This window comes from Taeniopygia guttata, chromosome 24, assembly GCF_048771995.1.
Source record: "Taeniopygia guttata chromosome 24, bTaeGut7.mat, whole genome shotgun sequence".
In the NCBI taxonomy this organism is placed as follows: Eukaryota; Metazoa; Chordata; class Aves; order Passeriformes; family Estrildidae; genus Taeniopygia; species Taeniopygia guttata.
Genome location: NC_133049.1, coordinates 4046963 through 4060066, shown reverse-complemented (window position 1 = coordinate 4060066; position 13104 = coordinate 4046963). Strand labels below are relative to the sequence as shown.

The following is a 13104-nucleotide window of genomic DNA, read 5'->3' as shown; positions in this document are numbered from 1 at the left end:
AAGTCCAGTGCCTTCAGGGAACAGAATAACCAGCAGAGGAAGCAAAGGAAAACATTTGAAAATCTTTATTTTCTTCACCTGTCTCCTGAACTTGCTGCTGTTTTGAAGGGCTTGTCAAGGCTGGGAATTCACTCTCAGGGAAAAATCTCCAACCCATCCCAATGACAGGGGGTTAAATTCCCTGGAATAAACCCAGGGTGGAAGCGTGTGTGCCTGTGGAAATGCAGACAGCAAAGTGCCCGTGTGGCCTCCTGAGAGTGCAGGAAATTCTGGGTGAGCAGGTGTCAAAATATTGCACCAAGAGAAGACAATGGGGAGGAAATGTGGAAAAAACCAATGGGAGAAGACCTGGGCTGGCCCGGCATGTCACCTGCAGTGGGCACTGCTCCTTTCTCTCCAGAGCCAGCATCTTCCCCAGATCCACGAGGACCGAGAGTCTGGTAGAACTTGAGGCTGGAGAGAATGGCAAAGAGGGTGAAGAGCAGCTCGGGAAGATCAGAGCCCCGCTCAAGGATGGGGTTCTTGGGTAGATTTTTTGTAGAGAGGCTGGTCTTTACCTGTCCTCAAGGAGGATGTACTCTGGTGGGATGTGTGGCTCCCCCAGGCTCCTCCATCGTGGCTTCCAGCTCTTCAGGGGGCTCATTTTGGGGCCAGCAGGCTGGAACACGATGGCCAGGGTGCTCAGCAGCAGCACGAGGAAGCCCAGGGTGAAGAGGATCGCTGGGGAAGACAGGAGGGAGGGAGAGAAGAGAGAAACACAAAAAAAGCCATCCAGCACCTTTCCTGCTCACTTCACTTCTGCTTCTTCTGGGAGAAGCTGGGGCAGGTGGATGAGGAGCAAAATGTTTTCAGGACTGAAGGATCCAGTTTGTAACTTTTATAGATAAAATATATATTATTATATATTAGTATTATATATATTTTATAGATGAAAATAAATATATAAAATAGCTATAAAACAGACATAAAATAATATGTAATATTGTTTTATATCACATATTAGCAATATATATAATATATTATATATTATATATTATATATTATATATTATATATTATATATTATATATTATGTATAATTATATGACATGTTATATACAAATTTAGTATAACTATAACTACAACTACAGGTACAGCTACAACTACAACCATAAATATAAATATAATTATAATTAGAAATAGAAATAGAAATAGAAATAGAAATAGAAATATATTATATATAATTTATAGAGTCAGGATCATGCTTGCACACTACACTTTCATTTCTGTTGAATCCTGGCATCCCACTGAAGGACCGGTGTGTGCACAGATCTCACACCCACACCTGCCTTGGAGCAGAGATCTCACCTGACCTTGTGTTTAGCTTTTAGTCAGCTTGGGAATGATGGATTTCATTTCAGCTCGGTTTATCATGGAAATACACTGTCATTTTCTGCTTTCCAGCCAAGGAGAACAAAGCCCTGGGTTACCTGAACTCTTCAAGCAGGGCGTGGGGAGAAGCACAACTGCTCCTTCCCTCTCAGCTCCTGCACAGGCAGCAGGAGGAATTTTGGAATCTGGGAAGCTCCACAGCAGCAAGGAATTAAAGCTGACAAAGCAGTGCTTTGGTGGCATTTCCAGACAAAACACTTGTTTAAACACCCTTAAAGAGGACAAGAAAGGTCATGGGTAAGAATGGAGGTTGAAGGTGGGTGTCTCAGAGCTTTGGCTGTACCTGTGATAGCAGCCCAGTTGGGAGCCAAGTTCAGGTTCTGCTGCTTCAAAATGCCGTGTCTGGCCAGCTGGAACAGGGAGGAGGGCTGGAAGGACCCGTCCCCAGGGTCACAGCTCACGTTGGCTTCGTGCACTGTCACAATCAGGAAGCGCTCCTGAACGGAGCTGTCCCTGAAAACAAACGTCCCAGGCTCCAGGAAAACATGGGCAAACCTGGAAGAGAGAAGTGAGGGAGGTGCCAGCTGATCCAAGCTTCCTTCAGGCTCCATCTGTGAGAATGGTTGAACAAAGGCGCTTGAACACAGCAAAATCTGGTATTTTCACCACCAAGGACCTGCTGATTCTGTCAAAAACTCACTCTCAGGTCCTGCCCACAGCACTGCTGCCCACAGCAGGTCTTACCAGGAGATGTTGAGCTGAGTCTCCTGGATCAGGTGGTCCAGCCTTCGGAAGGGTCCGAAATCCCAGCCTGGGTTGTTGTTGTAGAGATGCTGCTTCTGGTAGACGGGGTAATGGCTGGAGGCACGCTCTGGGATGGGGCAGCACAGGGTCAGCAGCTCTGAGCCATCTCAGCTGGGAAAGGTGGCACTGGGCAGGCAAAGAGCTGTGGGACTGCTTTTACAGGGCCACGCAGTGTCAGCTCGTTTAACTGAGCTTAACTACTGCCCCACAGAGATTTATGCTGTCTAACACAGAACCAATTTTATCTCACTCTACAGAAATCCAACCCAAAATGAAAACTCGCAGGTCAGCCCCTGGCAGAGTCCAGGCTGCAGTTCTGGGAGCCAGGAGGTGAAGGGATGCATCCATGCAGGGTGCCCAGCATGGAGCCTTTGCTCTGAACGGGTCTGGACACACAAATGTGTTCAGCCCCAGCCACACTCACCCTGGGAATTGATGCTGAGCTGGAAAAGGATGGTGTCCCCTGCTTCCAGACACACCACGGGGTTAGGGATGAAGGGCAAGGCCCGGCTGTCTCTGGGGGAGCTCCTCTGGGCTCTGCGCCCTTTCTGCAGAAGCTGATCTGAGGAAAAATCTCCTGCCACAGGCAAGAGAAGAACCAGAATGAACCCTGAAAAGTGAGCAGGATGTGACAACACCTTCCTCAACAAGGAAGAATTATTTATTTTGCATTATATATTTGTAACTGTGTGCAATTACAGCTCACAAAACCAAATCCACACACCTGCCAACAGATTTGCCTCCAAAGGGAGTTTCCTTCTAGTTCTTTGGAGATCTCAAATCCTGCAATCTCCATCTGACCCCTTTCCAGGGAGTTACCCATGCAGCCAGTGAATTGCCCACTGTTTACTCCCAGGCAGAGCAAGAATTTCCCTGCTTTCTAAATAGACTGGAGCATCTAATAATGAATTCCCTCTGTGCCAACTTGCTGTCCAGTGGCTGTGCCAGCATGGGAGGAAATGGATGGCTAGGTGGGGCTGGAATTGGGGTTCCCTCTCAAGGCTTACCCATGAGAAATGCATCCAGAACTTCTGTGCTGGAGACAATGAACCCCAGCACTCCCTGGGGGCTGAACAGAACCAAATGCACCCTCTGGCTGCTCTGCAGGTGCTCATCAGGGCCCAGAACGTTTGACACCTCCTGTGGGAAGCAGAGGGAACTCTGATTCAATCAATCCTCTCAATCCTCGTCTGTTGTCAATCTTCAGTGCAGCTGTAAAAGGCTGCTCTAGGAGTTTTGCCCCTCTAATTCAGGAATTGTTGTTTCTCTGTAATGCAGCAACCCTTAAGCTCCCCTGGAGGAGTTCCTTCACCCCACTGTGATTTCTGGGCTCTCCCAGACCTGCACATTTAGGCAGCAATCCCTCCCTCCACACCTACCCTCACTTGGCCCCCGCTCATCCTCAGCAGCAGCTCTCTGTGGGTGCCAAAGCCCAGGGAGATCCGTGGGGCTCTCAGCAGGCACAGCTGGTCACAGAGCTCCTCAGCAGAGATGTACTGCTTGCAGTGACATCTGAAAAAGGGACAAATCTTTGGTCAGTCCTGTTCCCTCAGCAAAGAGCTACAGCAGAGCCCCACTCTCTCACAGCCCACAGGGTGGATGATCCTACTCTGTATCCATGGGAAAAAGGATGGAGCAAACTCGCTGTCCATTTTCATCAGCACCGTGTCTGCTCTTCAGAGCCAAAATGTGACACCCCACCAGCAGTGCTTGGCTAACAGAGACCACCCTCAGTCCTGTGACAGAGCACCACACCCCTCCCCAAAGCTCAGCTCCAGCGAAATGGTTGAAAGAACCAGAGGATAATTTTGACACAACAGATTTAGCCTGGAGAAAAGGAGACTCAGGGGTGACCTTGTCACTCTCTACAACTCCCTGAAAGTTGTTTGTGGTCAGGTGGGGTTGGGCTCTTTCTCCAGGCAGCACTGACAGAACCAGAGGACACAGCCTCAAGCCAAGGGAAAGACAGGCTGGATAATAGGAAAAGGTTTTTTACAGAAAGGGAGATAAAGTTCTGGAATGGCTACCCCAGGAAATGGTGGAGTCACCATCCCTGGGTGTGTTTAAAACAAGCCTGGATGTGGCACTGGGTGCCAGGGTTTAGTTGCTGTGTTGGTGTGTCCTGGGGTGACTTTATGATGCTCATATCCCCATTTGTCTGCTTAGCCCAGAAATAAGTTTTTCACCTCTAAGACTGGTTCTGAGAGAGAAGGGCGGAAGAAGAAACTCACAGTTTGTTTTCAGAAATTGCACTCACTCTTCCACATTCCTGCTCCTGGACTGTGCTGTCTGCAGATGGACAGACAGCACGACAGAGCTCTGCTTTGCTGTTAGTTTTTAGCTATCTCAAGCAGAGAAATTCCCTAGACTGTGACTTTTGTTTTTCTTGCATTTGCTTTCTCGGAAAAAAAAAAACAAACCCTTTAAAAGTTTTCTCCCAAATTTGCCCTAAACCAAGACACAGAGCTGGGTTGGACTCGATGATCTTGAAGGCCCCTTCTGTTGGAACTCAAAATGTCCCTCAGACATTTTTGGAGGTTCCAGGCCCAGGTCAGAAGCATTTGAGACCCTGGCAGGCAGCTGGAAACAGCTGTGATTTTGGGTTTGAGCCATGGAACGATTTACCAACTTTGCAGGAAGAACAAGAAATCACAAAAGTTTAGATATTATAGTAGAAGTAGTTACAAAGTAGAGGGAAGTATTTTTTAGTATCGTACAAGGGGGTTTTAACACCTGTACAAGGGGTTTTTACTTTGTACATGGGGGTCAGAAGTTTTAAGATGGAGGAATGTAGGCTGGTCCTGTTCCTCCTCTTTCTTCTTCCTTACCTCCATGTTCTTGGTGATGTTGGCACTCACAGATTGGTTTAGAGTAGAAAGGCACCATTTAATATAGGTAATAGGCACTGGGGACAAACTGTACCCATGTAACATGTAATGTACCATATAAAAGATAGAAAAGCACCATTTAATATAGGTAATAGGCATTGGGGAAAAACTGTACCCATGTAACACGTAATGTACCATATAAAAGACAGCAGCAGCCCTGGGCAGAGGGGGAGAGAAGAAGCAGTCGGGAGTCAGAGAGGATGTCAGGGTGTGTGTGTGCCTCTGCCTGAGCTGTGAGCAAACCACAGCAGTCCCAGAAGAAAATCTTTTAGATAACTTGCAATAAACTGCCTTGAGACCGGACAACAAGACTGCTGAGTTTTCTTTGGAAGCACGGCTTGGAAGAGAGATTTTACCACCACACGAAACCCCTAAACCAGACCTGAGTTCCAACACCTTCCAGCCTGGTGGTTCTGTGGTGGCTGTGTGACTCACATGCCCAGCTGTGCGTGGAGCTCCCCTCCCGCTGGCCCGCAGGCGGGAGCGCAGTCGTGGCGCTCGGGGGCGGCGCAGCGGCGCGTGGATGCCAGCCGGACCTCGCCAGGGGCACACAGCTCGTCCACCTGCAGCAAAACCCACCCAGACAGGCTTCAGAGCTTCAGCTTCAGCTGCCAGGCTCCAGCTCAGCTGCAGCATCCCTGAAGTTCTGCTCTGTCCCCACTGCTGCGCTTCAGACATTCCACATAAAGACAATCCGATGTTCCACATAAAGGCAACCAATATTCCACATAAAGACAATCCGATGTTCCACATAAAGGCAATTCAACACTCCTCATAAAGGCAATCCAACATTCCTCACAAAGGCAATCTAACCTTCCTCATAAAGGCAATCCAACATTCCTCATAAACACAATCCAACATTCCCCATAAAGGCAATCCAATAGGAAAGCATTGAGAAAGCACACTATGGGGATTTTGGAAGGAGTTTTGAATAAGTTAGAGGTGCAACCTCTGAGATTTTAGATGATGTGATTTATTTTTCCTATCTTCTACATAGACAGGAAGGGTGAGTTTGGCTCACATCTTCACTGCTTGGTTCTGAAGGTCACAAGACCCCAGTTACAAGACATTTTAAGGATTTATTGACCAATAAAACACTGCCAACAAGGATATTTATGTTTTCAACACAATCCTTAAATATTTCGCCTTATGGACTCATGCTACAGTGTGAGCTTTCTTAGCCAATCATGTTACGACACACAAACCTACAGTACTGCATTCTAAACTCATTTACCTCTATAGCTACTTCTATTTCTGTATCTTAAATTCTAAAACTCTCAACTTTCTTCTTAACTTCACATGTCTCTGCTTTAAACTATAAATCCACATTCTTGCTTCTAGCACCTAAGTTTGGAAGCCTTTCCCAAGGTCCCAGATCAAATCCTGTATTTAGCTCCAAGGTTTGGTTTACAGGTCCACAGTTCTGAGAATTCCCTGCATTTTGGATTCCAACAGCACAAAAAAATTTCACCTCCCAACCCCTCATGAGGTTCTAATTTTCTTCAGCTGTAAGAAAATATTTGAAAGAGCCAGGGTATAATTTTAAACAGTCTGGATTGCTATGGAACCCAGGCCAGGAGGGGGTTTTGGACAACAGAAGTTCATTCAAAAAGAGAAAAAAAGTGGCATCATGCAAGATACAAACAAGAATTTTAGTGTCTCCCTTCCTATGGCAGTTCTAAAGAAGAACTTCATATTAAAGGAGGTTTAAATTCCTGCATCTGTCATCTATGTGAGACACTGTGCTGCTCCCACTGCCTGCTATGGAAGGATCCTTTACTTCCATCCCTTGTGAATTTAAATTTGACCTCACAAGATCCTGGTAAAGAAAACCTCCTGCAACAAAAGGCCAATAAAACATCTCAAAGATTTGTTTGGCTTTGCTTAAGGCCTGAACACTCCCCCTCGCCTGCACATCACACAACAGGTTTGTGATTTTACCTGAGGCCGGCAATCCTGATCACTGTTGCTGTCAGGGTCTTTCTTGCCTCTCTCATCATAATAAACATAACCTGCCTGGCAGATGCAGGAGCCATCTGACTGCTGGAAAGCCCTGTTCAGCCCATGGCAGGTACAGCTGGTGGCACCTGGGAGAAGAGCTTGGATTTAGAGAGGGAATACCGCCTGGAACAATCGTGCTGGCTGGAAGGGAGCAGCTGCTGTGCTCAGAACTCTTTATCAAATCCCACTGCTCATTTCAGTGACACTGCTGGAGTCTGTCCCCCTCGTCCAGGGCACAGCTGAGCCACAGGACAGCCAGCTGGAGCCAGCCTGCACCAGCACAGCGTCAGAGCATCTCCTGCAGCACCCATTTAGCCAGAGATGCAGAAAGGCCCAGCTGCTCGTTGGCAGCAGGGTTTTGACAAGCCCTCCATTGATTTGTAGATGAAGGCTCTGGATGGGGTAAGGAGCCAGCCAGGCAGGGCTGCCAAGCCCCTCTCTTATACCCCAACAGCCTCAAATCTGCCTGATTGGAAACACTGGGACAATGCTGCACATACACTAAGTGAGGAATAAGCACACTTTACTTTTCCAGATTCCATCCAGCCTTATCCTACTTTATCATGCCCTCAGTGCCCCATTTTGGCTCAAAAGTACCCCTAGATTTAATACAATCCCCCCAAATCCTGGCTAAAGTGATCTTGGTGAAACTCCACTGCTTTCAAAGCAATGATAGAGCAAGAATTAGTAGAGCTGCTCATCTCTCTTTTCCTTTAAGGAGACCAAATCCCCTTGGGTAAGAGTCTAACAGTGGGAAAAAGCTTTGGAATTGGCATCCCCCTCCTGGGTGGGACAGGGGAAGAGCGGCTGGGCATGGGCAGCACCCCCAGCTCCAGCAGGATCCCAGGGCTTGTGGAACATCAGGAAACACCAGAGGAGGAAAACTCCACTCCCAGACAAAAACTCACCTGGCTGAGAGGAAGAAGAGCTGCCACAGGGGAAGCAGGCAGCCTGGGCAGGGAGGTGGTTGAAGGTGCCAGCAGGACAGGCCTGGCAGTCCCCTGGGTGCTTGGCAAAGTTGCTGCTGCCGTGGGTGCCCGGGGGACAGGGCAGCGGGGCAGGGGACAGCGCAGGGCAGTAGTGGCCACGGGGACAAGGCTGCTGGTGGTAGCTGTCACTGCCTGGAGAAAGGGGTGGCATTAGGGACCCCAGCAAGTGCTGGGAGAGAGGCAGAGAGCACTTGCTTGTCCTAGTGATCCATCTACACACGTTCCTCTATATATAGACATGAGTCTATAGAAATACACACATGTGCAGATCAGATTTTTCCAGTCTAATTCATATTTAAATATAAATCTCAATTTTTCTTTCCCCCAGCTCTTCCACTGGCTAAATCCAGTGGCAGACCCATGTGACAGCCCACACCATGCTTTTATAACTGCAGAGGATTGAGAGCTTTGCCCACACAGAAATCAAAAGTATCTGCTCCCAATTTAAGCTGCTATTTCTTGCCCCACTCCCCTGAATTTACCTGGTGGGCAGGTGAAGCCAGCTGGGCAGGGCTGGCAGGGCTCTGAGATCAGGGGGTCACTGCGGAAGGTCCCTGCAGCACAAACTCTGCAGAATCTCTCAGCTGAGCCCCTCAGGCCAGGCAGGCTGAGGGCCATGTGCCCTCCTTCACAGGGCACGGGGTGGGCACTGCCTGGGGGGCAGTAGTATGGGAATACACACCTGTGAGTCAAAACAGGGCAGGGAGAGGGGAGAAAACCTCTGAAAATGATTCCTGGATTCAGTGATCAGTGAAAACACGGGGCAAAACTAAAAGTGGTTGTGGGTATTCTCAGTTCAGTACAAGAGAAAATGAAGGTTTCTAACCAGGCAGAAGGCTGGGAAACTGTTGGGAAAGAATGTAAATAATTATTTATCTCTTGTTGTTCACATTGTTTATAGCTAAGTTCTGCCACTGAGCGTCATTCACTGCGCACCAATGGTGTGAGATGTTTTTACTTCAGGACCAATAGAATTTGTCTGGATGAAGCTCTCTATAAAAAGAGCGGTGTATTTGAAATAAATCAGTTCTACTTTCTCCCTTCTGATCTGGAGTCCTTTCATCCTGTCCTGCCTCAACAGCATCAAGTGGTTCTGATGTGATTCCAAGCTGAGCAGAAACCATAAATCCCCCTTCCTGTTCAGTGACCAAACCCGGGACTGCAGCCACAGAGATCCCTTTGCTCTGGCAGCATGCACAGAGGCCGTGCTTTAGGTTGGATCCCAGGCACAATTCCCAAAATTGGGGTTTCCAGGAGCTGGAGGCTGGCTGTCCCAACCCCCAGGTACTCACAGCTGCTCGGGGCTGGTGTAAGTCCAGGATCCCTGAGGACAGTGGTAGCCAGCAGGACACAGGGGAGGCTCTCCTGTCACAGCACCACAGTAAGAGCCAGGCCTGCAGGGCTTGGGATTTACTGACCCTGGGGGAGAGATGGGGAACAGCGTTGGTGTGACATTCCCAGAGCAGGGGAATCTGTGTTTGGGAGGCAAGGAGGCTTTTCCATAAACTCCCTGTTTTCTACAGCTCCCAAAAGGGCATAGAACTGTTGGGAACCTGTGAGTTTGCAGGTCCCAAGTTGGGCAACTCCCTGGGGGCTCCCCTGGCAGGGGAGACCCTCCTGGAGCAGTTCTGTGTCAGGAACAGGAGATGCATTGGACTTTTTCGTCTTCAGCTTCTGTTTGTTGTTATCTTATCAAAACTTCAGCACACTGTCTGCACCCAGACCTTGCATGCGTGAAAACAGCACAAAAATGGCCAACAACCTCGTGTTGCAAGGTCTTTTTAAGTCTAATCAAAAACTAAACTACCCACTTAAGAAGTGACACCTAAATTATTTCCCATTCTAACCCACTAACTGACCCCTAAAGACCTGCAATGCGGCTTTTTCTACCCAATTACAAAATACCACCTAAACCCAAGGAGAAAGAGGAAGAAGAACAGAGAAGAGACAACACCCTGTATCCTCCATCTTGAACCCATCTAACATACTAAAACATACTAAAAGTAACTTACTAAAAATCCTAAAAACCTAAATTCTCACCCATGTGACATACTACACTACTGCCCACAATCTCTACAATCTATTTCACACTTTTGTGGTTTCTAGTTTTCCTTGAGGCTTTGGAAGTTTTCTCCATGAATGAGGGTCAAAATCAGTGCTTTCCTGGGAGTCAGAGCACCCCAGGGCAGACAGGGGGATGTTCCCCCTGCCCTGAGTTCCCACAGGAACCAATTTATTATTTAGCATGGCGTGCTGACACCTCAATGCCCAGCCCTGCACGAAAATATCTCCTTTTCCAAGTCCACACCACTTCCTTGGCAACCTCAGCTAAACAAAAGCAGGAAGGGCTGGGAGGGATCATGGCTTGGGAGAATGGGATAAGAATCACTGTAAATCCCTGCTGATCCATCATCTGGGCTCAGAAATAAGAGAAATAAGGAGAACAAAGGTGGTGTCACCTGCTGGGCACTCATAGCCAGGTTTGCAGGGTATTCCCTGGGTGTTGGGGAGCCCTGTCTGGGCTGGGTCCGGGCAGTAATATCCAGGCGAGCAGGGATCACACTCTTCCAAGGATTTGGCACCAGGCTGGATCCTGGAAGTGCCAGCTGGGCACAGGAAAGTGTCCCCTTTGCCAGGGCACCAGTACCCAGGGGGACAGGGATAATCCTCAAAGCTGGCCAGACCTGTGGGGAAGAGAAGGGAGTGAGGAGAGGGAAAGGGAAAGGGAAAGGGAAAGGGAAAGGGAAAGGGAAAGGGAAAGGGAAAGGGAAAGGGAAAGGGAAAGGGAAAGGGAAAGGGAAAGGGAAAGGGAAAGGGAAAGGGAAAGGGAAAGGGAAAGGGAAAGGGAAAGGGAAAGGGAAAGGGAAAGGGAAAGGGAAAGGGAAAGGGAAAGGGAAAGGGAAAGGGAAAGGGAAAGGAGGCTGGGTGGCCAGGGGGAAATTTGGAGAAAGGCTCTTAGGTGGCTGTGAGCAGGAATTCTCCCTCCCTTTCCCTAGCTCATTGTGGGGAATTTTGTCACCCAGAGGTGGGAAAAGGAGGGAATTTCATCACCCAGAAGTGGGAAAAGGAAAGTAATTTTGTCACCCAGAGGAGGCAAAAGAATGGAATTTTGTCACTCAGAGGATGGAAAAGGAGGGAAATTTGTCACCCAAAAGTGGGAAAAGGAGGAAAATTTGTCACCCAGAAGTGGGAAAAGGAAAGGAATATTCTCCCCCAGAAGATGGAAAAGAGCTTTGCCCCACACTCACCTGACAAGTGACAGTGGTACCCAGGGGACACTCACCTGGCAGGGGACACTCACCTGGCAGGGACAGTGATACCCAGGGGACAATCACCTGGCAGGGGACAGTGGTACCCTGGTGGGCAGGGCTGGCACTCTGCCAGGCTCCGTGCTCCCGGGTGCCCACGGAAGGTCTGTGGAGGGCATTCCTGAGGGGCCAGGACACTGTTCTGGGCACTGCCATTGCTTCCAAAGCAGTAGTGGCCCAAAGGGCACAGGTGGGCCTTGGAATCCCCTAAAAAAACAGAAAAAGGGGATTTAAGGAGCGTCCCCAGTGCCATTGGAGCACTGGTCTGTGTCCTCCCAGCCCCTCTGCCAGGTGGCAGTCAGGAATGTCACTGGATCAACTGGTCACTGCCTCTTTTCTCTCACAATTCCACATCTGACAGCCAAGCCGTGCTCTGAGATGGGGGGAAAATGGGGGGAAAAGGGGCTGGGATTTGCATCATTTGTCCTTGGTGCCCAGCTGGAGCAGGAATTGTTTTGTCTCCCTGCTCTGTGCAGAGAGCTCAGCATCCCCTCATGTGAAGCTCAGACCCACAGACCAAAGCAGCACAGAATGTGAAAAATAGAAAACCTAAAACCTGGGTATCAATATGGAGGAAAATGGGGCTGGGAAATCAGGGATACACAAAATTTTCCCAAAAAGCAGCTGCCATCTCCCAAACCTGCTTGGCACCATCGGCCTGGGGGGCAGGGCAGGCAATCCTCCCTGCTGCCAGCGCCTGGCAGAGCCCGCAGAGTGTTGGCAGGACACGGGGCGGGCACCTCGGAGCCCTCCAGACAGTAGTGACCTAAAAATGGGTGGAAAAGAGAGAAAAGTAAAACATGCAAGTCCTCCAGTGGCAAAAAGAGCGAGTCAGAGCTTGTTGCTGCTGCGGAATGAATTTTCACAACTGTCAGGAAACCAGGAGCCATCAAACTCTTCTGGATTGGCAGCAAATTCCAGGTGGCCTTTTTGGTTTGGCACACTTGGGTTCAAAAAAATGAAAAACTGAGGAAATGGATGACGAATTTCTAATTACCTACAGCTCCAGCAGAAGCACAGCTGGCACTGCAGGAGGGCTGAGCCACCCTGGGATGGGGCTGCTGCCACCTTCCTGACCCACAGCCTGCCAGGGCCTGCTCTGACTCTGGCAGTGGTTTGTTTTGTACTACTACATTCATATTTTTAATTTTCCTAATAACGAACTGTTATTCCTGGTCCCATATCTTTGCCTGAGATCCCCTTAATTTCAAAATTATAATAATTTGGAGGGAGGTGGTTTACATTTTCCATTTCAGGGGAGGCTCCTGCCTTCCTTAGCAGACCCAGACCTACCTGCAGGACACAGCCCTGCACACACCTGGCCCCAGCGGCACCCGGCCAGGAAGCGCCAGGAGAAGGGGAGGCCTTGGGGAGCAGCCTGAGAGCTCCCAGACAGGCAGAAATATCCTGCAGCACATTTCCCTTCCAGCTTTCCGTGCCTGGAGCAGAGAGGAAAACAATAATTTGTGTATTCTGAGCTGCTGCTGCTAGTTTGGTGCAAAAACAGGGTATTGACACTGGGAACTCTGCAAGGCTTGCAGTGAAAAATAACTTCTGATATGAGAGAGAAAATAGACACATTTTTCTACTTAAAAAAACAGGTAAATGGACTAGCTTCTGCTTTAAAACTTCTATTTGCTTTATGTATATTACTCTATTCTAAAACTTTAAATTCTAAGTTTTCTGCTATGTGATATTACATGCTTCTATTCAAGCTATACACTCTTAATCTTAGTTCTATTAT

General features: G+C 48.6%; 1 protein-coding gene across 1 annotated transcript; it reads right to left on the bottom strand.

Annotated features, from left to right (window-relative positions):
* Positions 1-113: 113 nt before the first annotated feature.
* On the bottom strand, positions 114-5923 carry LOC115498346 (uncharacterized). The gene is made up of 9 exons (XM_072918103.1): positions 5876-5923; positions 5498-5625; positions 3554-3686; positions 3182-3314; positions 2599-2751; positions 2115-2241; positions 1714-1925; positions 558-720; positions 114-453 (listed from the first exon to the last, which is right to left on the bottom strand). The coding sequence occupies exons 1-9, from the start codon at positions 5921-5923 to the stop codon at positions 285-287; spliced, it is 1266 nt and encodes a 421-aa protein (XP_072774204.1). The 3' UTR covers positions 114-284.
* Positions 5924-13104: the final 7181 nt, after the last annotated feature.

What these genes read in the sequence shown, in the direction of transcription:
- LOC115498346 (XM_072918103.1), bottom strand. Translation starts at nt 5,923, where the DNA reads ATGTTGGATTGTGTTTATGAGGAATGTTGGATTGCCTTTATGAGGAAG. An exon ending in CTCCACGCACAGCTGGGCAT is followed by an intron (nt 3,687 to 5,497) that starts GTGAGTCACACA and finishes TCCCTTTTTCAG; the next exon opens with ATGTCACTGCAAGCAGTACA. An exon ending in TCTGGATGCATTTCTCATGG is followed by an intron (nt 2,752 to 3,181) that starts GTAAGCCTTGAG and finishes TGCCTGTGGCAG; the next exon opens with GAGATTTTTCCTCAGATCAG.